Source organism: Typha angustifolia, chromosome 5, assembly GCF_048772165.1.
Source record: "Typha angustifolia cultivar Huaian chromosome 5, ASM4877216v1, whole genome shotgun sequence".
Classification (NCBI taxonomy): Eukaryota; Viridiplantae; Streptophyta; class Magnoliopsida; order Poales; family Typhaceae; genus Typha; species Typha angustifolia.
In genome coordinates, this window is record NC_133243.1 from 5,957,481 (window position 1) to 5,983,441 (window position 25,961).

Consider the following 25,961-nt stretch of genomic DNA (forward strand, 5'->3'; position numbering starts at 1 on the left):
TCCAAGGCATCATGACAATACATTAATTGTGGTTCGCCCGCTAGTGTTTGCCAATGTCTTAGAAAGCGTTTGGCTAGCACATGTGGGTTAGTAGGGTCTGTGGTGCTAAGTGGATGGCAGGTAACATAGCACACGCCTTGAGCCTAAAATGGGTTCTTAAAATCTATAAACATTTTGTCATCAGACATCATATTTTGTGAATGATTTGATGAATAGAGAATATCGTAAGAAAAGATTCTAGTAGTTCAAGAAAGAAAATCCTATACAAAATATTATATTAAGAACATAGAGGAGCAAAACCAACTCATAAAGAACGCGATCAACCCACTAGTGATGTTATATAGTACTAACCTGCCATAATCTAAAGGGCAAGGGTAATAGTAAATTTTTGTTGAGGATGGCACTCTTCATGACCCGTCAGCTTAGACATTATTCATAGCTACCAAAATAATAGAACAATGGATATGGTTTAAAACCTCCACAGCGGCCGTCATGACCTTTTCCTGGAGGAATAATGCATCTACAAACTTTGAACTAACACTACACAACAACAAACTTCTAATGTCTACACTGACAATGAAAATGAAATCCTTGTCGGTGGACCGCCCTCTCCCAGAAAGGAAATGAAAAGAAAGAAAACGATGCAAAACAGTGATAGCTATACTATTGAAATGATTCGTAATCATGATCCATAAGGGTTGCATATTTTAAGAAAGTTTAAGCTAGTTAAAACTTAAAAGTATCGTACGTCGCCCTAAAGTACATAAATTATCATATACAATTCCATTTTCTATTCTTGTTTTACTCCAATATTTGGTCATTTGAAATAAGGATCAGCTTGTATACACCTCTTGTGTAATGTGTATTTTGTAAGTACTAGATATGTAAGGACCAGATATGCATGTTTTATGCGTTACCAAATCTGGTACCTTCCTTGGATGGAATTCTATGGGCAGAATGCAGTGACACTAGCTGATGTGGGCATATGTTTCATGTTTCCTACTCCAGTAGCTTATTAGACTGGAACACTATGAGCTATTTCAAGCAATATGACGCAACACACGATTTAGCTCATTCATTGATCAGCTCATTCCAGGCTAAGCTCTTATTGGTATGTCTTTTCATACCTGAGAGATCCCCTCTGTAAACTGACCTCTGGATACCAATATGTGACTATATAGCATATGTGTCCTTCCCAGCTAACTATAAGTTTATAAGCTCATTTATTATACAAACATCCATATGTGGTGGAGCTCCCATCTGCCTTTCTGAGGCAACAGAGAATGTTTCTTTATGCCAAACTAGTTGCGGATTTCTTTGTTTTCTTGCTAGCACTTCAGTCTTCTTCTTGCTCCTGGTATGACTTTTGTGCCATTTTTCCATCCTTCATTCAAGATTCATTTATAATTGCTGGTTAAAAAGTTGTATGTTTTCCATCATTATATTCATGTTGTACTAGTTAGACTGGTGGATTAAAGTCCAGATCTTGCCTTTTGCTCTTTTTCTTTCTTTTATCTGTCTTGTATCTTCTATGCTCATTCATTATAGTTGAAATTTACTTCTGCACAGAAGATTGGCAACGCTAGTTGCAAATTAGAATGTTTGTTTAATTTATAATTGATTTGAAATTGCTCGTGTTATTATGCCTTACCATCATTGGAATTTTACGTGATCAGCATAAAGGCACATACTTGATAAATCATGAACAATTAAATGTGAAGATCAGATATTTTTGTCGTTCTAAGCAGTTTCAACTAATAACCTTTTGTATCTGTAAAATTATCTCTGAAGAGGCCTTGTAACAACCACTTTGACATTTTTCATGTCAAAGTTGTCTTCTGGGGCTCTTGGAAGAGCCTATTCCAAGTTTCTTATATAGTAGATTTTAGAACAATTGACACTGCTGGTTCCCCATCCTTTTAGATGTTATCTCATGCTCGTAGTTTAGATGATTGAGGTTACGCTAGCTGACTTCAAATTAAGCCTTTACTTGATTTCCCGAAAGGAAAACATCATTTATTTAGGGAAAATTTCTATTTAGATCCATATTAGAGCTTAAAAGTATGAACGGATGAATTCTATTATTTTTCCATCTCCTTAAATGATTATTTTACATTCTACTTTGCCGTTCTCAAATAGCCAGTGGTAACTGTTTGAAACTTCTTGGACTTTGTTCGGTGTGCCCTTTTCTTTCCGTGTTTGTGCTTGTCAAGTGAATTTTGAATGCCTAAGATTGAAAGACTCTTTTTATGCATAATCTACAGTAGTTTCATTAGAGGTCTCTTAGTTTTGTTTGATGATATATATGTGAATCCACTACTTGGTATTTTAAAAAACAATACAAGAAACTAGTATGTCAAAAGAAAGAATACTATATGAACTTGATAATTGTTACACAATATGCTGTCAAATGATCTCTTTATGTTTTGGATAATGCAGGAGGAATTTGATGCCTATGATCCCGACGCCGACCCGTTTCTTGAAGTAGAAGCTCTGAAGACGAGAACCAGAATCATTGAGATTGTTGGAGCAAAGGATGTTATATTTGCACTTACACTGTCTGGTCTCTGTGTTGCTTTTAGCCGGAGTAAGACTTTTGTCTTGAAGCTTCTCTCGTAGAAAAGAAAAGAAGGCTGATGCTTTTGTAGTTCTCCATTTGTATTTCTATTTATCCTGATCATCATCATCATCTTATTCTGTTGACAGCCACAAATAAACGTATATGTCTCATGAACGTAAGGCCAGATGAACTGGTTAGGAGCATATATTATAATAAGATCAATGACTCACTTATCACAGTGTCGTCCTATACTTTGGAGAACAACAGTAAATTGAGATGCAGGACAACACCAATTGAGTAAGATACTTTGGTTTTACATGCAATTGCAGTTTTTTTTCTTCCAGAAATTAGTTTTATCCATAAATTATCCTTTCTCAAGCTTCTTCCTATGTTTGTAAATATAGCCTCTTCCTCTTCTTGACAGTACAAAATTACTCTTAGAATTGTGTTGATGCTTCTTTAGTCATCAGTTATTTATACTTGTAGTCTGTACCAAATTTTCTCATACTGGTCTTTCTTCCATTCACTTGAGATAGATTAGTGATCAACTGATCATGGGAAGATTAGTTTGTAACTCTTTCTAGTACCTAATTACTTCCCCCACTATTGGCATCTTTTCGACTGCAGATGTATTAGACGAAATCACTTGGAGTCTGGTTATCTTCTCTTTGAAAACGAATCACTAAGATGTCCTGGTTTCGTTGAATTTGATGATGTCAACGGCAAAGTGCTTACCTTTTCTGCCAAGACTAGGTAAGTGGTGACCTTGTTGGCAAGTTCCTGGTAACAAACTAGAATATAACTTATTTCCCCATGTGTTGTTTGCAGTACTTACAAGGTGTTTGACCTGAAGAATTACGACTTTCTATACTCTATAAGGGATAAGGATATTGTCGAGATAAAAATAAGGTTTGGTTGCCCACTCTAGAACATGCATTTATGTTCAATCTCTTTTCAATCCGAAATCTTGCTATGTTTCTAATCTTTATACATCGAACGTCCAAACAAAAGCCCAGGAGTCATGCTGCTGATATACAAGAAGGTTGGTAGGCAGATTCCACTGACAGTAATGTCTGTTGAAGATGGCGAAAAGATGAAATCTTTCTCTCTCCTGATAGAAAACAGAAGGCTCGATTTCATCGAGCAGTTCAATGAGAAGCTTCTAATCAAGCAGGACGATTCGAATCTAAAGATCCTTGACGTAGGCTACCGCACCTTTCTCTTTCCGGTTTCATAGATTATACTTTCATGTCTGTGATTTAATATTCGTCAAAACATGGAACAGGTGAGGAACATGAAGTTGACTGACGTAGACAAGAATGAGTTCAGGACCCCTTCTGCATTCATCTTCCTTTATGAGAACAACCTCTTCTTAACATTCCGGGACAGGACTGCTGCAGTCTGGAATTTCGATGGAAAGCTTGTGACTACCTTTGAAGACCACAAGCTGTGGCACCCCCGATGCAACACCAACAACATCTATGTCACTACTAATCAGGATCTGATCATCTCCTACTGCAGGATAACAGATGGATCTATTACTGAAGAAGAAGGTATGAGATTTGCCCTGTTAATCCCTAAATCATTGCCCATTTTCTAGCTGCCACAAGGATAGCTAATATTTTTCGTTAATTTGCACTTGGCAGCTGCTGCAATTGGATCCATCAACATAAGTGACATCTTCTCAGGAAAGTTAATAACCAAGCTCTCTCCCTTCGATCCTTCTCTCCAGATCGCTCCTCGCAAGAAAGGCGACCCGAACCATTCTACTGTAGAGAGCACCGTTCAGGAAGCTCTGGAGGATATCACCGCCATCTTCTATGATGAAGGTCGGAACGAGATCTACACCGGCAACCAGAACGGCCTGGTTCATGTCTGGGGCAATTAGTATCTAATTAATAGCTATTACCTATCTATATTGCATATGCATTTCCATTTCCAGACTTCTGCTGCATCTCCATTCCAGAGTATAGTTTCTGTTTACAATCATGGGTCTTATATCCGAGATATACCGGCCCATGTCTCAGTATGTTGTTGTCTGTTTATTAATGTTATAAACTTGTGTGTGTGAGACAACTAAACTTTAAGTATTATCTATATGGAACTTTCTGTTAGGATAAATTAATGCTCTTGTTCTTGCATACTATTGAATCTTTATTCAGATACTAGAGAAGAAACCATTCACAGGGAAAAGATCATCAACACATCATGACATGAAAGAAATCAGATTCTGCCCCCACTGGAGCACTTTTATAGATAACTAGAGACACAGCTAGATGTTCTACAAATGATGAGCTGCTGAGGTTCTAATATTGCTTACCAACATCTTGCTACAAATCCTAAGGAGGTAAGGGCAGCTCTACCCACTGTTATGGCTGTTGTCATTGCTATTGCTGCTGTTATTGTTGTTGTTGTGGTTGTGATTGTGGTGGTGGTGGTGGTGGTGGTGGTTGCTGCTAACGCCGGCATCCCCCGCCCTCCTCCTCCGGCTCCTGCCGTGGTGGTGCTGCAGCTGCGAAAGCTCCATCTGCGTCTTCATGAAGAATTGCATCCTCTGCAGCTCTAATTCCCTTGCAAAACCCATCCTTTGCTTCTCCATCTCCATCATCTGCCGCAATTTTGAGCTCTCCACCCTCTCGTATACCTCCCCGAACCTTAGCACCGCCCTTGTCAGCTCCTTGATCCCCGCTATCCTCCTCTCCGCCTCCTCCTCGCCCCTTTCGTCGTCCTCCATCATCCTCCTCCGCTTATTCCCGTTCGCCGCCGTCTCGGGCGGGTACCCCTCGGAGGACTCCGCCGACATCTCGTCCGACTTGGAGGTCACCGACGGCGGCGAACGGGGCCGCTTGTTGATGGGGTTGTTCGGTCCGCTGCGATGGCGCTGCGGGAATTGGGGATTGGCGGGCGGGCGGATCGGGACGCCGGCGGGGATCTTGGAGGGTTGGGGATTGGTGTTGGTGGGAGGGGTAGATTTGTGGTTGGGGCCGAGGAGGAGGTCGAGGCGGTGAAAGAAGGGCCAAGAAGAGGAGGCCTTGCCCTTCTCGACCTTATACTTCTTCTTCAGCGTATCGATCCGGTTCTTACACTGGACGTCGGTCTTGGGGGCTTTGGTGTAGCCGTCGCGTGAGGTGACGGCGTCGGCGACCTCCTGCCAGTGCTTCTGCTTCAGGTTGCCGCGGCTGAGCTCGAGGTACCGCTCGCCCCACGCGTCGATGAGGGTCGACGTGGCGCCCTCACTCCAGCAGTCCTCGCGGCCGCCGGCGGCGGAGGAGGGGCGGGGGTGCTGGATCGGTAGGGCTAGGGTTAGGGTGTGGTGTGGAGGGGCGGCGACGGTGACGGCGACCGGATCCGGGGGGCGGCTGCCGTTGGAAGGAGGAGGGTGGGGTGGCGGCGGGGCGGAGGACGAGGAGGGAGTGACAATGGTGATGGGGTGGGTTGGGGAAGGAGAAGGGGAAGGGGAGGGGGATGGGGTTGCGGAGTTCGAGTTTGGGTATTCGTCATCTTCCATGGAAAGAGAAAAGAAAACGAGCGCGCGCGCGCGCGAGAGAGAGAGAGAGAGAGAGAGAGAGAGAGAGAGAGAGAGAGATCGGAAGGGCGGCGGTGGGTGAGGGGGAGCGACAGAGGATGGGAGGAGAGGTGGGATTTCTATTCGGTTTTGGGGTTTCTGCCGACCGGCGGTACTCGTACTTTGACGGACGAATTCACGCCCCGATATAGTTTCCAAGCCTTAGAATTACACTAAAATTCCATTTCCACCCCTGAAACTTTCGACTTTTAACCCCCTCTACCCCAACTCTCCACAAGCATGTCAACAACCCGTACGAATTAGTGCTCTGCTGCTTAACTAGGAAAAGGAAGGGGGTAATTTGTAAATATCGGAATCTCGTGGTTCTCAACCCGGGAATTATCTTAAACATCATGGTGTTCTCTGCAAACTTTCTATATTCGATGTTTTACTCCGGCAGAGTTGACGGGGGAAACTTGGAATCGATTGACGCCGTCGGCGTGGAGACGTGGGGCTCCCTGCCCGTGGTCATCAGATAAAGCACGTGGTTGGAAGGAAGGGTAGGGCTACGTGAAGGGGCCTTATTGGTGCGCGGCAACGGGAAAGGACTAGTCACCCATATTTTGGTTTTTCCTAGGAAACCACTGAGAAAAGGGTGGAAAATACGTGGGTACAAATAATGGGTAGCTAGCCGAGCCAGTCAGTCAGTCAGTCAGTCAGATTTATGGGTTATAATCACGGAAGTTTTGACCAAACTAGTTCTACTTTATTTTTTATCAAAATTATTACTAAATATAATTTAATTTACTATAACCCTAATAAAAATACTAAGTTAATCAGTATTTTATCTCTAAATAAAAAATATTAATCAGTTTAGCATTTTTGTCGGGTTCCAAAACGCTGAACTGATTAACGGTTTAAAGAAATAAAAATACTGATTAAGACTACAGTCAATTAAATCATATTTTTAGATAAAAGTAAAGTTCGAAAAAAATGTCTAGTAATTTTTTATAATTTAGAAAAGAAATTACTTGACGATAAAAAATACTGATTAGCTTAGTATTTCTATTAGAACTACAGTGAATTAAATCATATTTTTTTGATAAAAATAAAATTTTAAAAAAAATCTAGTTTGGTCAAAACCTCTATTATCATTATCATGATCACTACTTTTGCAACCAAAATAAAAAAATATATATATTGTTGATATTTTTTTGTTAACAGGTAAATTTTTACTATGACAACGTACGTGTATGACTTTCCAAAAAGTTTAAAAACCAAAATGCCACGCTGCTTTTGACTAAAGTATGTCGCTATCATAGTCATTTTAATTAGTGATCGTTAAAACGACTATTTTGGATAATAAATTTATTTTTTTAACTTATTTATTGAAGGAATAGATGAGTTTTTCAATTATTTTTGGATAAATTTATCAAACTGCTTTTGAAGGAACTAATTTGTCATCAAAGTCGGTTCCATTGGCACCTGTAAAGATTAGAATTTTGTCAAGGTAAATATTTTCCATAATTCGATAAATAAAGAATAATTGTAGAAGTTCTACAGAGTGAAATAATAAAGAAAGAAAATTTTACTGTCGTATATTTGATAAACAAAATACTAAATAATAGGTGGGCCTATATATAAAATTGTTCATTTTTTTTTTGTTACCATACAGCAGTATATATAATTTTCTATTAAAATTGTTACTTTTTTAGAAGATTTTAAAAAAGCCCAAAGAGAAATTTGAGATGATAGAAGTATAAAACTAAAAGATTTTCACAAAATAATCTATCTTTCCAACTGATTATTCCAAATCAAAGAGGGTATTTTTGGTCTTTCAAAACAAATGTAACATAACAGTCAATTTGGACATAAATTAGAACCCCCCAAAAGAGATCCAAATGAAAGCTCAGATAGGCATTAAATTTTTAACGTACCCAACAAGAAAATAGTAAATATCTTCTCTCTCTCTCTCTTTTTCATAAAATTATTTCAGTTAGAGTTAGTAGTTAGGAAAGGCCTTAAGATAGATCAAAGTAGGAAGGCTTTAAACATCCAAGGCAGGCCATACTTTAGCCAGGCTTTTAAATTAGCCCATCTTCTATTCTATTTGTTGGCCCAATAGCTGCTATAAGAGAGGATAGATTAATGTATTTTTATCATTCAAGGGCCTGAAAGCTAAGCACTAAGACTCCGTCAAACTTTAGCCACTATACTAAACCGCCTAGTTTAGAGTTCAAGCTGTGTGTATCTTTTCCAAGTTAACCGCAACACTGAGCCAAGTCATTGAGTCAAGCCACCACCGATCACCAAATAATTTTCTCTATAATAATTGTTTGGAGTTGGAGTCGATCATATGACTTTTTTTGTCATAAATTAATTATAAACTTTTTGGCAAAAGTTTGGATACGTACTAGATTGGATGTTTGGTGAATAGCTTGGGTTTATCTAACTCCAAATATAGAGTTGTTCACTTTGTGAAAAATATTTAAAACCGTTAAAAGAATTAGTAAGTCTTATGGGAGAAATTTTATATAATTTTTTTTCTTTTAGTTTAACTAGTGCCAAATATAAATGGCTGATATATACCTAGTTTTATATTTAAGTTTGTATCAGATAATGTAAAAAAAAAAAATTGGTAGGGCTAATTTCAAAAAATAAAATAAAATAAGAATCTCAAATTCAAGTACATTTGGTTCTTTCGGTTGAATTTCTAAGGACAGTTATTCAGTTATTCCAACATGACAAAAATAAATAAAGTACATATAAGATTTACTAGCTACCTAAAAGCAATCCAAGCCTGTTTATTATTTAAACAATATATATATAGTCATTTAGTTCGAAAATATATACTAACTCTCTGATATAAACCTTGGGTTCCATGCCGTGGGTCAAGTTGTAGGTCCGTTAGAATTAAGAGGCAGCCCCGCACCAACCACTGAGTGATGATCTGCCGCATTTCAGGCGGGTCCCATACACTAGGAAGAAGTTAATTGGCTCAGCGCCCCCCAGCCTAATTTTATCGACGGACGCAAGTTGGAGACCAGACAAAAAGACGCAAGGCCCTTGTTGTGTTGTCTGGTGGGGCCCAGCCATTCCGATCAGATCACTGGTTCAGTCTCATATTTGGGACCCACGGCCATTGCTTCATTTATGCATGGGGTGTCACTTCACTCGTGTGCATGCCTTCTCTTTCTTTAGAAGAAGAGATATATATATATATAGAGAGAGAGTAACTCTCATTTTGGATAATAAATAGGATAATATTAGTAATTATTTTTGCAAAAGAGTATTTTTAGAGTATATTCATACAAGATGATCGAGCTACCATATTTAACCATATCCTCACAGTCTCACTGTAGTTCTTTTGTGAACGAGTAAAAGATATAACTTTCATGAGAATCCAAGAGCCACCTACTATTAGGTACATATAGTTAAATGTATCTTAGTTTAATATCAACTAAGCTAGATCCCAAGAAGTCCTTATAATTAGGTGTGCCTTAGAAATCAAAGCACCATGCATGAGAAATATACTGTCTCCCAGGAGTACTATAAGATGAGATTCTTGTTTCTCCCTATCTACTTTGTAACCTCATATGCATTTTTTCTTTAATGCTCATCAAGCATATATATTAACCTTCTTGCTATTCATATAAATTAAACAAGTAATATAACTCTCTTAAGAAATAAGTCATAATAAATCCAAACTATTTGTATATAGCGCTCTAATGAAAACTTTATCGAATATTAATTTCAACGGTCTATGAAAAAATTATAATATGTGATCTCTATCAAGGAAACCATAGAGATTAAAAGATTTCACCAGTGTTCCATTGCTTTTATTTTGAGTAAGCATAGCTGTAGGTATAAAATGAGACAAAGTATATCTTGCAGTATCTTACAACTTAGAACACATGGGAAGATTGGTAGACAAATGCTGGCAACTTCTTTGCTCTCTTTTGCCCTCTCTTTGACTCTTAACTACTTTTTAAAGTCATAACAAAGACAAAGATAGAAGAAAATAATCTCAGCTAGATATAAGGATTAGTTGCTCTAATCCTAATATCTTTCTCTTGGAAAAAAGTTATATAAAAAAAAATCTCTACCAGTACCCAGATAGAACTTGTTAGGTAGTTCATAGTGAACAGTTTTGATGGTTATATTTAATTAGTCAAACCCCAAAAATGTATTACAATCTGAGCATAGAAGTACTCATAGAATATCTAAGGATCAGTGAACAGTTTAAGTTTATAGTTTTTCACATTAAGTTGTGAGGCTCTCAAAGGTAAAATGCTCTTCTCTCAATGCCTTGGTATAACAAATGAACCTTTTTCAGGCTCCACAATCTCCAATACATAGTAAATATTGGTAGTGCTTACATTAATCTTGGTAATTGTATAATTTTAAATTTTTTCTGGTGCTCTCAGGTTATAATGTGTGAGTTCCAAATAACCTATAAATCGCCTATTTTGCTAATAATTTTAGAACTCAGATAAAATTAACTTTATTAAAATTACTCTCTCTTTCTTAACATATAGAGCTATCTTTTGTTGATAAAGAAGTATTTTTTTATTAAAAAATATTTTTTATAATCAAATATTTAAACTAAGAATGTTTTATAAACTGACCACTTTTTGGACAAGCGTGTTAAAGACTTCGATTCTAAATAATTCTAAAGCCTCGTTTGATTCATCCATAAAGCTTTAAAGATAATTTTATATATATCTCTTAAACATAAATTAGATACATTTATAATTTTACTCATATTTTATTATTCTATTATATAATAACATAATTATATTGAATAAGTTTATGTAATAATTTGTGTTTGGTTACTAACTATGTGTAAGTATATTAATTGTACTAAAAATGTTGCTTAGAAAATGTGCATAATTTTATCACACCTTCTACATCTGATAAGATTTTGTGGATAACTTGTGACGTGACTTACTTATACAAAGTTTGACTAAAATATAAGTAAGTGCGTGTTTGCTTGTAAAACATTTTTAAGAGAGTCATAATTCATGAATAAGTATCTCTTATGCACGAACCAAACGCCACATAAGTGATTAAAAATATTGGCTTCTTTAATCAAAATTTACAATCTTATAGTCGACAGCATTTAATCTCTTCCAAATCTTTCGGGAGTTAATAAAAAATTTTATTTTGCATGTATACATTTTAACATTCTTATTTATTTTATATTTTATTTATTTAAATAGATCACATTTTAAACTTAATACTAAAATAAGTTTGTAGAACCATAGCCTTACATTAAACGCTTATAAATTTAGCATTTGACTTTTAAATAGAAATACCAAATAAAAACACTCAACTATTATACTAAAAAATATTTTAAAGTAAAATTCGAAAGATACGATATTTTCTTTTTGAAATTATTACCCCAATTGGTTACTGGGATGACTATGTTATTTCAATTTCTTTTTATATTTTCATAGCAACATAATTTATAACTGAAATAAATAACTTAGGACCGAGCCCCAAACATTTTTTTTATATTTTTATTTATATTTTTTTAGTAAGAGATTAAATTAAGTATCAATCAAAATTATTATAATCTACTCTGTATTATATGTCCAAAGCGGATTACTGATGAAAAAGTTACGATATGCAAAATTGAATAATTTAATATCTTAATAACATATCGAATGGTTTAGTAATTTTTAATTAAAAAATACTTAATCAGTGTTTTATGAGTATCCAATTATTAAAGCGTTGAAATTTTAGTATTTTTTTAAATAAAAACACAAATTATATCAGCCTTTTACTTGAAAAAAGAAAAAGAAAATACATTGTAACTCGTTCCCGATGACGCCACGTTCCTCGAGGGTATCACAGCCGTCGTCGGCTTTCCGGTGTCCTCACCTGCAGTGCGCTTACCGGTAGGGCCCTCCCGCTCTCCTCCCGGCAGGAATAAAGAGGGCGCGCCGTGGCATAGAACTTTGTGCGCGAGTTACGAGGCCAACTGCCGCACGCCGCAACCCGACGTGCGGTAAAAGCCCCTGGCAGTACCCTTTAATTACGATCTCCGCCACGCCTTCGTGTCAACGAGGACGAGAGAGAGAGAGAGAGAGAGAGAACGGAACACGATAAAGCCGCCGTTGTAACAGCGGAAATGCAGAAGCTGCCGATGCCACGTGGGGTGCGCTGGCAGCTGGCGCGCTGCGGTCCCCCCCGCCCTCTTCTGTCACGCCGGAACTTTGGCGGGGACTATCTGGGAAATAACAAACAAATTATTTTACCTATATAAATATATATAAATATAAATTCTTTTCAAAGCCATTCTATTTTACATTAACAAGATTCGAATTTAACGCCTTTCTAATACTTGAGAAATATTTGCCGATGTTGCGTCTCGTCTCTAGATAACATGACATGAATACTCGACCTTTTACGAGTAAGAATGTATAATATAAATAAAAGAAAATAAAAATATTTATTGAGGAAAGCTAGTGGCATTTTCGTGGGAAAGCTTTACCATACCATCAGGTCATTCAAACACCACGTGGGTCGGTGCGCTTTCTTCGGCCGAATATTACCAACTTAAATAAACAGCATCACTTCAAGAATAAGAAAGAGTAGAAATAGGACTTCTTTTTTTTTTTTTTCAATTTCACCCCCAACGATTATATTAATTTACGCCCCTATTTTCTCACTTTAAATTCGATGCTTATTTTTTTCTTTCTTCTAGAATAGATGAGATCCTGATTGAGAATAGAGGGATCGAATTTAAATAGTGAAAAAGGACAGGGTGTAAACTGTAATAAAGAAATGACGAAAAAAAAAAAAAAATGAAAAGAGTAATAACACTATTAAATGTCGTCCAATTTTTAATTGCTCTCTCGTGGAGAGGAAGGCGATGGTTCCGTTTTATTTTAACCCGCCTCGGTCCCTTCCATGTCGGTCCCCCGTAGCCGAGAAGACGAAGAAGAAAGGAACAGGAGGAGAAGAAGAAGCGCCAAATACCAACCCACCCAATCCACGCTGTCTTGTTGATTCCTCGGCGACTTCGCCGAGGCCACCTCCGTCGCCGGAATACTTAGAGGTCGTCTCTGTCGCCTCTGCTCTAGATCTGGTAGGCATCCAGCACTCGCTAGAGGTGGAAGGAAGAACTCCGCCGGAGCTCCGGCTGCGTTCCGGCCTATTTGGACGTGGTATTTCGTCTAGTAGTGGGGATTACGGTGAAGTATTCCGGCTTGGCTTTGCCGCCGGCGGGGATACCGGGTTCGAGCTCAGATGCCTAGATTAGGGTTAAGGTTTCGTTGGACGCGAATGGGAGGTGAGGTGTTGAGTGGAATAATATACTCGGGATATTCTTGCAGCTGAAGCTTCTTGGCACGGGGAAAGGTGAAGGAGAACAGGTTGATTCACTTTTTGTGAAGCGAGTTGATAAGAATTTTTTAAGGATCTCGGCGTGATATTTAAAAGGGAGGAGTGGGAAAGGGTGGAGCTTTATTACTTATAAAAGGAGAGGGAAGAGGGTGGAGGAAAGGACGAAGATTTCGTTTCCTTAGGGCATTTTGGATCGGAGGAGAGTGTGTGGTAGCCGGTAGGAGCTGCTTAAATGAAGGCTCCAGGATCAAATGTGACGCCATGTCAGGTTGAAGGTGAGATATTTGTTCTTTTTCTTTCGTGTCGTTTTTTTTTTTTTTGGATTTTGGTCATGATTTGAGCAAGCTAATGCTATTTTAGTATGATGGGCGATTACCAAATTTGCAATCTTAAATGCTTCTATGTGGAATTTATGGTTCTTTTGTTTTTCTTTTTTCAAGTCTAATTTACCTACGTGCGCTTTTGAGAGCCTCTAAAAGTCTCATTGTGTTCACACAAATGGAGTCAAGATTTTAAAATCATGAAATTGTAGCAAGTTTGTTCATCTGATTCGGGAGTAATGATAAATTGCAGAGAGATCAGTATGTAACAGTTCTTTTATGAATCAAGAGATACCAACCAGAAATTAAGTCCTAACCCATAATAACTGAGATCTTTCTAGTCTAAAGTTTAAAGGCATACCCATTACCCATATATTTAAACTTTTGATTCCTTTTATGGATTGAGTTATGCCAGATGATTATCTACCAGGTACTTAGTGCTGTGTTTCGTTGCTTAATTCTGTAATCTCAATTCTTATTACCTCATAGATGAGAATTTCATGGTTGGGGTCGTTTGATGTCTGCCTTGATAATCTTACTAAGTTTACTTTGTACAGCAGGAGAAAACAAAAGCATCAATTCAGAGTTATGGCATGCTTGTGCTGGGCCGTTGGTGTCAGTGCCACCAATGGGCAGCCTTGTGGTCTACTTTCCTCAAGGTCATAGTGAGCAGGTGTGACATCCCTATCTGGTATAGCTTAAAGTGAAATAATTTCCGTGCGAGTTATTTCTCAGAGTTCCTTTTCTTCTCTCAATGGCTATGTCAGGTGGCAGCCTCTATGAATAAACAGATGGATAGCATTCCAAATTACCCTTCACTACCTTCTAAGCTGATATGTGTGCTTCATAGCGTCACCTTGCATGTAGGCCTCTGAAAAGAGTTCCTGTTTTTTTATAGCATTGATTTAAATGCTTTTGGCAGAGGAAATCTATTAATGAATGTTCTGTAACCAGGCAGATGCTGAAACAGATGAAGTTTATGCTCAAATGACCCTTCAGCCTGTTAATAAAGTATTTCATTTGACTCAAATACTTTTTTTTTTCCCCTGTCCTCTTTTCTTCATGGAAGTTCATTTATTAAGACAAGGCTGGTGTAGTATGACAGAGAGGCAATGCTGGCATCTGAAATGGGCCTCAAACAAAACAAACAACCAACAGAATTCTTCTGCAAAACACTTACAGCAAGCGATACAAGTACTCATGGCGGATTTTCAGTACCCCGTCGTGCAGCTGAAAAGATATTTCCACCACTAGTATGTCCAGTTTCTTCATGATGTCACAATATGTTAATGAATCAAAAGCTATAAAATGTAGCAATAATTTTCTTACAACAATATCACATTCAATAGGATTTTATGATGCAACCACCAGCTCAAGAATTGACAGCCAAGGATTTGCATGATACTTCATGGACATTCCGACATATCTATCGAGGTATGAGGTCAACATATACATCTAACAATGAACTTTTCTGAATGTCATTATGTTTTCTGATCTTCCTGCATTTATTCCAATCGTAATTGGTTTAAAACAGATCTAATAGTCGCTTCGCTCTCAATTCATTAAATATTAATTCACCACTATGTGGGTGGCAATGAGAAAATTTTCGTCTTTAATTCTTTCTCTGACTCAAGTCCTTATTAGTAACACTTTTTGCCCTCAGATAGTCTAATATGTTAGAACCATTATGAGATGCTTTTGTGCGAGTATGTATTGCAAGCATTATCATTTACTAGTCAGTGGCTGATCAACTTTAGACATGCAAAGAGAATTCAGCTTCAGACATGCAAAGAGACAAGCAGAACTGCCTTTTGTTTTCATCAAACACTTTGTAACTTCCATCAACAGATTCCTTTCTTTTCTGGCTCTATAATGTTTTTAGAAGTTCTGGTCCCTACAAATATGTTTAGTTCTCTATCCTTGCGGTAATCTATCTTGTTATATCAAAATGTAACAAAACGTGATCCAACAAACTTATTTTCAAGCTGTAAAACTTCTTTGTATGTGAACTGCTTCATTAATACAAAGGGTGCTCTCTTGGATTCTACTTATTGAAAGGCAAGATGCAGATTGTGCTCTTCCTGTGATGCACAGGTAGAGCTTGTGGTTAAAAGAATTGTTCCCCTAATTGACACCCTGTATTTATAAGCTAGTGAATTTTCAGCTACTTAAAAATGTTTACACGTTATATCTATCCAGCTGTATGTTATCCTTCTTTGCTGTCACTTGATTCATGTATCCCTTATGTTGTTGTTAGGAAAACTTCTGTTATGGTTTATAGTATTTCTAATCAGTCGCCTTGAGTTCATTTGTTTGGGTGACAATATTATATAAACTATGATTCACTGACTTTCTCATCCATAACCAAATGTGCAGGCCAACCAAAAAGACATCTTTTAACGACCGGATGGAGTGTGTTTGTTAGCACAAAAAGGCTTTTAGCGGGTGACTCTGTCCTTTTCATTAGGTGGGCTGGGAAGATTTAACCTTAAAAGTTAATGTTCATCGTATCACATCTGACTCATAAAATCATATTATTTTTTTCTTCAGAGATGACAAGTCACAGCTTCTCTTGGGTATTAGGCGTGCTAATAGACAACAACCTGGTTTATCATCTTCAGTTTTATCGAGTGATAGCATGCATATTGGAATTCTCGCTGCTGCAGCTCATGCTGCCGCAAATAACAGTCCATTTACTATATTTTACAATCCAAGGTAATATATGTTTCTGCTGACTTTATCGTATTTAATTAGCAATTTGGTGTAGTACTGAAGTGGACTGTTGGTCACTTAGAGCATGTCCTTCGGAGTTCATCATTCCACTAGCCAAGTATAATAAGGCTTTGTACACACAAGTGTCTCTTGGCATGCGGTTCAGGATGTTGTTCGAGACTGAGGACTCAGGGGTCCGCAGATATATGGGCACAATTACTGGCATAAGCGACTTGGATCCTCTGCGCTGGAAGAACTCGCAGTGGCGTAACCTCCAGGTTAGCCAATGCTTAATAGCTCATGTGCCTGTAATGGTACTTAGCTGTGTTATACCAGTAATTTATTAAGTTGACTTCTGTTCTGCTTATCCGCTTAAGTCAGGCATTTGAACTGGGTAACAGTGGTGAGATCTTTCTAACCTTTTAATCGAAAATTAATTCTCACAGATTCTTTTGAGTCATACCTACAAACACTTATTTCTTGAACTCAGTATATACTATTATAGATGCTTCTGACACTTGTCTAATCTTGCAATTCTTAGGTTGGCTGGGATGAATCAACTGTGACTGAGCGAAGGACCCGTGTGTCAATATGGGAAATTGAACCTGTGGCAACTCCTTTCTATATTTGTCCACCACCATTTTTTAGACCCAAGTTTTCTACACAATCAGGCATGCCAGGTACACCTAGTTATATTTGTCTTTTTGATAAGGGTATTAAATTGCATAGCAGTTGAATGATCTTGGGTTATGAGCCATCTGACATAATTATTTATGTCTTGTTGCTATAAACTTTATTATTTAGGTGCTTTTCATACTCTTTTTTTGTTTATTGGTTTTCTGCTCTCTCTCTCTCTCTCTCTCTCTCTCTCTCTCTCTCTCTCTCTCTCTCTCTATATATATATATATATATATATATATATAACATCACTATCTTCTTGAAAGAATCATGCCTCTGTCCTTATTGACCTTTACGATATTCTAATTGGATGTGTAATTCTTTCTCGGGAACATCTTGATATACTTGTTGATCTTTCTTTGCAATATAGAGTTCACATTGCTGACTGAAGGTAAATTTGTAGAGGATGACTCTGAAGTTGAGAATGCATTTAAAAGAGTCATGCCGTGGCTTGGTGATGATTTCGGCTTGAAGGATGCACAAAGTGCAATATTTCCAGGTCTGAGCCTAGTCCAATGGATGTCTATGCAACAGAATTCTCAGCTAGCACCCTCAGCTACCCTATCACAAAATTTTCCTTCTACTTCATCAGCAACACAAGATGGCCTTGGCAATGAAAATCCAAACAGAGTGCTGAACTTTCAGGCCCATGCATCAGGCATACCTAACTTGCAGTTTGGCTCAAAGGCTAATCCTCCAACTGAGCTAGTGGATCAGCATCAACAGTCGTCTCAGCTATTATCCCAACAGCAGGTACATCCCCTGCAGCAGAATTCTTTTCCTCTGCAGCAACAGCAAGCATCAGCGTTGCAACAAAACACTGTGCATTTGCAGCAACACCAGCGACAACAACAACAACTGGAACAACTACAGAGACACCAATTACAGCAGCAGCAACTAAAGCCTGCTACTAATCTTGAAACAATTGATCAACAGCAGCTGAGACAACATCAGCATCCAGGAAGCCAAATTCTACCTCAGGCTCAACTGCTCAACCAAATACTACAACCATCTTCATCTCATCTTCAACAAGGGTCACCTAAGACAAATACTCAGCTCCAAGGAAGCTCCTGTTTATCCAGCGTAAGCTCTCTTCAACAACCATCTGTACCTCAAACCTTTCAGGTTCAGCAACCTATGGAGTATCCAAATGCTTTCTTACAGAACCAACAACAACAATTGCAGCAACTGTCACAGTCACAACTTCAGCTGCAGTTATTACAAAAGCTTCAGCAACAACAACTGTTATCTCAACTCAGTCCACAACTACAGTCTCAGATAACACAGCAGCTGGCTCAGAAAAGCCCAGAGTTTCAACAAGAGCAAACTTTTCAACACTTAAGTAGCACCAACCTTTTACAGAATGAGCTCAAGCAACAGCAGCAATATAACACAAACTATCTCAAACATCAGCAACCTGTCAGAGCTCCCTCTACACTCGCTGAGAACAATATCCCATCTTGCTCAACTGCCCCATCCACCAACTGTGATAATTCTTCATCTAACTCACACAATAGAGTCCAGCAAGGAAGTAGAAATTTGACCGAGACAACTCTCACACCACCTGAGGAAAAAATACTTCAGGAAATTCCTAGCAAGTCAAATACTCGAGTCAAACATGAAATGCAGGGAAGGAAAGAATCTGTTCAGCTACCAAACCGGCATCCAGTTGTAGATCAGTTAGATGCTTCATCTGCAACTTCCTTTTGTTTAGATGATAGCCCACAAGAGGCCTTCTCATTTCCCCCTCTCTATTTGGATGGTAATGGACAAGTTGATCCAAGGGATAATCTACTTATTGGGGCTAATATTGATGGACTGATGCCGGAAACCCTGATGTCAAGAGGTTTGGGTTCAGGAAGGGATATCCAAAATTTGCTCTCTGGATGCAGGGATCACAGGGATGTTGATACAGAGGTATCTACTGCTGACATCAACTCACAGTCATTCAGCATGCCAGACATGTCTTTCAGAGCAGGCTGTTCAACAGATGCTGGTGTCAGTGAGAAGGGAACACAAAACCGGGGATTATGGACTAATCAACCTCAGCGCATGAGAACTTATACTAAGGTTCGGTAGACCTCTTGATTAAGGATTACACTTTCAGATTCCACAGTATGATTTATTTCATATCTCTACTTCTCTAGCTTCTTAGTAATCAAGAGGTAACACTATTTCATGAATGAAAAAACAAACCTTTTATGGCTACATGTTCAAGATACTATACTAGTATGGTAGAAGTGATATTTAAGTTTGGCACCAACAACATGATGTTATCACTAGTTTCCTTCATTTCTTTTCTTAATTATCAGGAATCTGTTGGCAAAGTAAATCACTAGATCTCTCTATTCTAAGATTAGGATACAACAGTGAATTTCAGTAATCTGTTTTTCTCGCAGCAACACTAAACTATTGATGATTTTTATGAAGGTTCAAAAACGTGGATCAGTAGGGAGATGTATTGACGTCACACGTTACAAGGGTTATGATGAACTTCGACATGATTTAGCATGCATGTTTGGGCTTCAAGGGCAGCTAGAAGATCCATATAGGACGGATTGGAAACTGGTATATGTGGATCACGAAAATGATATTCTACTTGTTGGCGACGACCCTTGGGAGTAAGCTTTCCTTCCTTTCTCATTTGAAAATGCTGACATCTTAGCTTGATTGATACTTGATTCTATTCTCTCTACCTTTCCTTTTTCACAGGGAGTTCGTCAGTTGCGTGCAGAGCATCAAGATATTGTCAGCTGCAGAAGTCCAGCATATGAGTTTGAATGGTGATCTCGGTAACATCCCTATACAAACCCAAGCATGCAGTGGGTCTGATAATGGTAACGGATGGAGGGGTCCGTATGAAGATACCTCAGGTGCCTCCTATGATCGTTGAGGGAAACATGCTGAGTGCATACAACCAGGATGATGCTATGCGTGGGAAAAGGCCTACCTTGATGGCACAAATATTGAACCTACAAAAACATCGAGGAGGATTGATCAAACTAACAGGCTTCTATATTATTTTATTAGATGGACACAAAAATTCCTTGTGGAGAAGCTTGATTCTTCTTCCGTTGAAATGAGCTGACTGTTGCTTCTTTTCAGGTTAACTACACGTCTTGTATATGCATCTATTACGCAAATGAGGAATTTCTAATAGGCAGTATTCCTATTTATTGTAGTATTAGAAGCAGATCTTTCCTTTTATCTACTTTTCTCTTTTTCTGTACATATGTACAACTGCTGATGTTTCAGTAAATCTCGATCTGTCTATATTTTGCAGACTTTCCTCCCATCTATTAAAATTTAATTGTTGAAGCAAATTTTGATGGGCAAAAGAAAGCTGCCTTCCGTTTCACAGATAATTCTTGTACCCCACGAAGAACGCAACAAATGAGGCAAATTTCCTTTCGAAAGTAATGACTGCTTAAACGTTGAATTGTTGATTACATCAGGAAATGCAAACTCCATTGTCTTTCGTTTTGCTATTTTGTCAGTGTCTAATGAAGTTGCTACTACTTTTGGGTGCTGTTTGCTGATTATGAGAAAGGTACGGACTTTACAGCCTTTGACTACGTTGAGTTGTGCTAGTACAAGTTTCAGTTTGCATTGCCTTTTTCTGCTATGTTTATCGATTGGTTCTGGAAAATATGTTCTAGTGTTCTTGCGAAAATAGACAACCTAGGGGTACGAGGTCCTTTTCTTTTCCTTTTTATGAGAAAAACTATATAGGAAAGTTGAGATTCTAAGCTCTCCTTGCACTCTTTTTTGATTAATGGGGACCTGGGCGTTCCCTTAAAAACTTTTCTTGTCTATTGATTCGTCTTCACCAAATTTATCTCCTTGCTTTGACGTATATTTTTTTGCACAAATATACTAAGAAGGTAAACAGTAAAAACATCATACTATTATTTGCTTGACTGCTACTAAGCATGTGAGTAGGTTTGAGGAGATTAAGTTGGTTAATGGGTTCTTGTAGGTCTCTAATTAGTAGACCGCCATTGTTGTTTAGTTCGCCATGCAGATCCAGGAACATGACATTTGTTATTACTGGTTAATCATATTCAGCAATATAGCGTTCGCAGTGCAACCCATTTCAGAAGCCCCAGTGAATTTACTCCAGCTCACAATCCAAATGCAGGCAAAGCTTGTCCAATAGTTAACCATAACTCAAATAATAGCAATGGATTAACTCCTTTTGCTGATGATAGACAACTTAATAGCATATGATTCACAATTGGATTGCATCGCACAACATCTTCGTTTGCTCAAATGTTTAATCTTGTACTTAGTAGTTTTCCAAATCAAACAAGAACAGCCGGACTAAGCATCCAATTAAGTTATCCATACAGGAAATTTAACAATTGTAATCGTATTTTCCTTCTCTCCCCAAAATCTTATCCTACAACTAAAACTCAGGGCCAATCTCAAGAGAGAACAGCCATGACATCAGAAATCCTCAATGCAATATAGTCGGTGCCATCTGCACTCTTGAACTCACTTCCAGCATACTTGGAGTACAGCACCGTGCTGCCAGGAGTAAGTGTCAATGGCTTCCTGTTGCCTTCCTCATCCAAAGGACCCGGGCCTACTGCAATTACCTGTTCAAGAAATACAAAACCATTGTTCCAAGTAAGTTTTTATGCTGCAAGATGATTCTCTACATTTGAGCTTTTGTTGATGTTTGCACTAATAGTTTAAAATAGAACTTGCTTTTGAATCAAATAAGACCCACACTCGTCCTTCAATAGAAAATCAAAACCAAGACAGTCTTGGTCATAGGAGTAACATTCAAAATCAAGTTTAAAGACACAAATATCTGAATGAAACACTTACTGTGCCAATAGAAGGCTTTTCCTTGGTTGCCTCTGTGAGCAGCAGACCACCAGCAGTTTTCTCTTCAACTTCTGCAACCTGGTATAAAAGGAAAACATTTTATTCAGAAGGGCTATACAAGAAATAGATCACAAGTTTTGATGACATGACCAAAATGAACTAATAGCCAGAGCACTTAGAGTTAACCCCATCTTTGGTTGGTTTGTGCTATCAAAGAAAAGTAAACCTAGTTATACATGAAGATCCAAATTGTCTAGAAAGAAACTCCAAACTCTGAGAAAGAGAGAAGAACCTTAATCAGAACACGATCATTAAGAGGTTTGAGATCCTTTACGTCATCGGTCTCGAGAACACCCACAATGTCATCCTCTTTCAATATGAGATGGCTGGACCCATTGAATTCCAACTCTGTACCCGCATACTTGGAGTATACAACCTCGGCGCCAGTCTACACCAACAACAATTTTGCTATCAGCTACTAAGTCTGATGTATCCCAGAATCACGCAGTGAAAGGCCGTAGAGCTACTATATGATAAAGTTCTCTTTTCATGTCCACCACATACTAAAGTTCTCTAAACCACCTGATGTGCCAACTTTTTGAGCCACACAGGAAATGATTTTTCTTTATCAAATTTGATGCTGACAAACAGAGCAATCATCAAAGAACTACATACCTGAACACTGATTTCCACTTTGTTCTTGCCTATGGTCCTTCCCTCTCCAATGGCAACAACCTCACCTCCTTGTGGTTTAGTTTGAGCTGTCGATGGGAGTAATATTCCTCCCATTGTTTTCTCTTCAGATGATTTGATCTTCACCAGTACTCTATCACCCAAGGGCTTGACAGTAGTATACTGCAAAAATCATGAAAGCAACTCTGTTACTTCCGCGGAGAATCATATATGCCCAAAATATAGACCAAAAATTCTGCAGTTGTCCAAAATGTGCTGCCCATTCTCTTGTATATCAAATACTAGAGTACTACCCTATGGAATCATAGAATGATTACACAATTCGAGAAAAGAGATATATCAAGCTAATTCCCGATGAATGCAAGAGGGAATCTTGCCAGGTTATAGTCAACTATATCTTGATTCTTGAATCAAGTGGAAGTACCATCTAGTTATTTTGAAATTTATAGCAACCAAGTGATCCAGAATGATAACGACAATAACTTAGATAGGTTAACACGTATCTTCTACAACTCACATGAATAATTATAAGATTACAAATCCAACCCATTCGACTATAATTCAATAAATGAAAACCATTTAGTACTAGTTAACTCCTGTCTGATTTTTCTACAGTTAGCATAAAAATCAGATCTTGTGGACAAATTTGAGGGGAAAAAGAAGTAAGGAAAAAGTTTTAAACCGCAAGCTAAATTCTACTGCTAACATCAACAGGATACTGGCAGGATCTATAGGCAAAATCCTCCAAAATCTTCATATACCTTTGGAGCTACAACTGTGGCAGCCTTGACGACGATTCCCCGAAAGCACCTCTTGTGAAGCCCCACACCACTGACACCCACCGAGGAAGAAACCCCCAAAGCCGAAGGAGACAGGCGGAGCCCGTCGAAGGAAGGCAAAGCCTTCTTCGCCACTACCATTCCTGTTGCCGATAGCTGCACTGACGCCATTTTGACACCTAATAGTGCGATAATTAATACACAAAATGCGGCATATATCAAGCATTATTCAGATCTTATCCGCAAACAAAGAACAAACCAGCGGAATTGGGAAAAGAATCCACCAATCCAGGTGAGAAAATACACAGAAATTGTAGAGATATTACACCTTGGAAAAGGAAGAGGGGGGAGGAGTTGTCGTCAAAATGTCGCCTTTATCTCGCAAGCTTGAGAGGAGAGCAAGCGGCAGAGATAAACCCTAAAAAGCAGAGGAACTATCGAGAAAGATGCTGCATTTATCGCAGAGCTGCGTGTCTGGTGGTCTCGAGGTATCAGTTAAAGTCACTGGATTAGGGTGAAATCGAGCCTTCGCGGGACTGCGAACTCGCTATCTGATTTTGGCTTTTATTGGAGATGTTTGTAGTTATAGGTGTTAAGGGAGGACATCGTATGCGAATTTATTTGGTTTAGGTGATTAGAGGGTTCTAGAACGTTGTATTCCATTTCTAGAGGGGAGTCTGGCCCAGTATATATACAACGACGACATAGCTAGGGATTAAGCCATGAAATTATTTAAACTATGGTTAGAGATGCATCTTTATCCTTGAAAATACTAGAATGTCATAGGGTAGATTCAAGGGTATATGTGTATGCCAATATTCATTGTTGTAGAAGTTTTGTTTCTTCTTTTGCCTTCTTTAGTTTAAGGCAAAACGTCGAACTCGATTAGTTAGTCTCACTATTTAGTCTTAGTTTTTTTAAGAGTAAATTTAGTTAGATATGAAAAAGATAAAAAAATATTTAGTTAATGAATCAATTCAGAAGGAATTTTTAAAATCAAAGCAAATAAAGCTAAGAAGAACACTAAGAACAAAAAATTTTGAACCGATATAATACCTAAAATAAGTTCTGTTTGGTGTTGATATGAATTTATTCAATCCAACTTGTATTAATCTAACCTTAGAAATTTGTCCCTCTGGAGTAGAGATAGAATATATAAAATAAAGATAATTTTTTATAACAATGATATAACACTCTTTATATAAAATGAGAAGATCACTATTGTAGTTTAGTGGTTGAGTTATATATCAGCCTATAATAAAATTATGGGTTTAATTCTCTCTTTGACGTTAGAGTTGACATTTGATACATTTTCATCGTAGTGCTACGTATATAAAATTTAACTTACTATGATTTATTTTTTATAAGCGTTGCCTCAAATGCATAACCTACTTAGTGAGGATGACTTGTATATAATTAGCTTACATTCTCATAATTTATTAAAAATAAAAATAAATTAAGAGATAGGGCAAATTCATGACATTCTAATTAAATTATAAATTGTCATTAAAAAGAGTAAAATTTTCTTAGCTCAATTGGTTAAAGAGGATAATTAAGTTTACATGATAGTCTAGTTAAATTATATCCATTTATCAAATAGTAGGCAGTTGCTTAATATTTGTTTTCTTTTAGCAAGAGATGGCTCTATTTATAATGTATAAATAGTCAAAACATAGAATGTTATTTATAACATTCTCTACTTTAGAAAGGTATCAAGTTGCATGTACAATGTTGCACTGATGATTTTCATAATAAAGGCCCAGAAAGATTAAACAGGCCTAAGATAAGCCCAATAGCCGTTATATTAACAACTCCAATCACTTAGACTAATTCTTGCATGGAAGTCTTAGATGCTAGGTATCAAAACCGATTATCAAATGCCGATGAACGTGTAATAAATGTTACTATTTGCTGACGTTCATCAAATATATAGAAAAAACTGCTAAATATATCACAAATGTCGGTGTTGACTAACACTGACAGGACTTTAAGTGGTGCTTACATAGAATATAGTTGTTGATTGTACTTGTATTTTATCTTATTTTAGTGGTAATTTTTAATTGCAGATAAAATGTAAATTTTTTGTTGTCATATGAATAGTAACGATTGAGGAAATAACTCTTATATTAAAAATTAATGAAAAAGTAAAGGAGAAAGCAACAAAATTAATAATAATTTAAAGTTCCAAATGGACCATAAACTTATGTGCAATGTGAAATTACTTCTTTTTTTCTTAAAAAAATTACTTTCAAACAGAAATTGGGTTGCAAAACTAATTCTGATGCATATAAAATTAATAGAATTATCATTGTATTAAAGTTGCTAAATAATACTTTAATGACAACAAGAGTGAATATCAGCTTTTTTTTTATTCTTTATAAAAGCTTGTAGGGTAGAATTCTTTCAATTTTTAATCAAAATATTACAAATATAATGCCTAAAAAAGAAAGAAGATAATTGGAAGAAGCCCTGCTACTTAGTGAGCATTAATATAAAGATAGGATAATAAATTATATCAAGCCCAA

At 37.5% G+C, this 25,961-nt stretch overlaps 4 protein-coding genes and 1 long non-coding RNA gene across 9 annotated transcripts; 3 read left to right on the forward strand and 2 right to left on the reverse strand.

The window, feature by feature from the left end:
- Positions 1-2,363: 2,363 nt before the first annotated feature.
- Positions 2,364-4,631, forward strand: LOC140760538 (uncharacterized). The gene is made up of 7 exons (XM_073097538.1): positions 2,364-2,587; positions 2,707-2,857; positions 3,188-3,313; positions 3,389-3,469; positions 3,572-3,761; positions 3,846-4,113; positions 4,207-4,631. Exons 1-7 carry the CDS (start codon positions 2,401-2,403, stop codon positions 4,446-4,448), a joined length of 1,245 nt encoding a protein of 414 aa, XP_072953639.1. The 5' UTR covers positions 2,364-2,400; the 3' UTR covers positions 4,449-4,631.
- A 143-nt stretch (positions 4,632-4,774) lies between these two features.
- On the reverse strand, positions 4,775-6,295 carry LOC140760539 (trihelix transcription factor ENAP2-like). The gene has a single exon (XM_073097539.1). The coding sequence runs from the start codon at positions 6,066-6,068 to the stop codon at positions 4,920-4,922; it is 1,149 nt and encodes a 382-aa protein (XP_072953640.1). The 5' UTR covers positions 6,069-6,295; the 3' UTR covers positions 4,775-4,919.
- A 6,633-nt stretch (positions 6,296-12,928) lies between these two features.
- Positions 12,929-20,683, forward strand: LOC140760281 (auxin response factor 16-like). 5 transcript variants are annotated; one of them, XM_073097182.1, is made up of 13 exons: positions 12,929-13,693; positions 14,296-14,411; positions 14,506-14,601; positions 14,693-14,749; positions 14,836-14,991; positions 15,088-15,172; positions 16,115-16,205; positions 16,289-16,453; positions 16,533-16,728; positions 16,992-17,130; positions 17,499-19,198; positions 19,559-19,749; positions 19,841-20,683. In XM_073097182.1, exons 1-13 carry the CDS (start codon positions 13,651-13,653, stop codon positions 20,019-20,021), a joined length of 3,216 nt encoding a protein of 1,071 aa, XP_072953283.1. In that variant the 5' UTR covers positions 12,929-13,650; the 3' UTR covers positions 20,022-20,683. The 5 variants fall into 5 exon arrangements, with proteins under 5 accessions (XP_072953283.1, XP_072953284.1, XP_072953285.1 ...); XM_073097183.1 differs by having other exon boundaries at positions 12,930-13,693; positions 17,532-19,198; positions 19,841-20,682; XM_073097184.1 differs by having other exon boundaries at positions 12,930-13,693; positions 14,299-14,411; positions 17,532-19,198; positions 19,841-20,682.
- Positions 20,684-21,391: 708 nt separating this feature from the next.
- On the reverse strand, positions 21,392-23,919 carry LOC140760284 (20 kDa chaperonin, chloroplastic-like). The gene is made up of 6 exons (XM_073097188.1): positions 23,765-23,919; positions 23,419-23,615; positions 22,640-22,819; positions 22,257-22,412; positions 21,965-22,042; positions 21,392-21,729 (listed from the first exon to the last, which is right to left on the reverse strand). The coding sequence occupies exons 2-6, from the start codon at positions 23,605-23,607 to the stop codon at positions 21,556-21,558; spliced, it is 777 nt and encodes a 258-aa protein (XP_072953289.1). The 5' UTR covers positions 23,608-23,615; positions 23,765-23,919; the 3' UTR covers positions 21,392-21,555.
- On the forward strand, positions 21,620-23,560 carry LOC140760285 (uncharacterized). Its single transcript, XR_012104352.1, has 2 exons — positions 21,620-21,760; positions 23,372-23,560. It is a non-coding gene; the product is annotated as an uncharacterized lncRNA (long non-coding RNA).
- Positions 23,920-25,961: the final 2,042 nt, after the last annotated feature.

Coding starts and splice junctions, on each gene's coding strand:
- LOC140760538 (XM_073097538.1), top strand. CDS start 2,401: ATGCTGTCAAATGATCTCTTTATGTTTTGGATAATGCAGGAGGAATTT. Junction 2,588..2,706: donor CTGTGTTGCTTTTAGCCGGA/GTAAGACTTTTG, acceptor TTCTGTTGACAG/CCACAAATAAACGTATATGT. Junction 3,470..3,571: donor ATTGTCGAGATAAAAATAAG/GTTTGGTTGCCC, acceptor TCCAAACAAAAG/CCCAGGAGTCATGCTGCTGA.
- LOC140760539 (XM_073097539.1), bottom strand. CDS start 6,068: ATGGAAGATGACGAATACCCAAACTCGAACTCCGCAACCCCATCCCCC.
- LOC140760281 (XM_073097182.1), top strand. CDS start 13,651: ATGAAGGCTCCAGGATCAAATGTGACGCCATGTCAGGTTGAAG. Junction 14,992..15,087: donor AAAAGATATTTCCACCACTA/GTATGTCCAGTT, acceptor CACATTCAATAG/GATTTTATGATGCAACCACC. Junction 19,750..19,840: donor GTTGGCGACGACCCTTGGGA/GTAAGCTTTCCT, acceptor CCTTTTTCACAG/GGAGTTCGTCAGTTGCGTGC.
- LOC140760284 (XM_073097188.1), bottom strand. CDS start 23,607: ATGGCGTCAGTGCAGCTATCGGCAACAGGAATGGTAGTGGCGAAGAAG. Junction 22,043..22,256: donor ATGATCGTGTTCTGATTAAG/GTTCTTCTCTCT, acceptor CTTTTATACCAG/GTTGCAGAAGTTGAAGAGAA. Junction 21,730..21,964: donor AAAAGCCTTCTATTGGCACA/GTAAGTGTTTCA, acceptor TTTCTTGAACAG/GTAATTGCAGTAGGCCCGGG.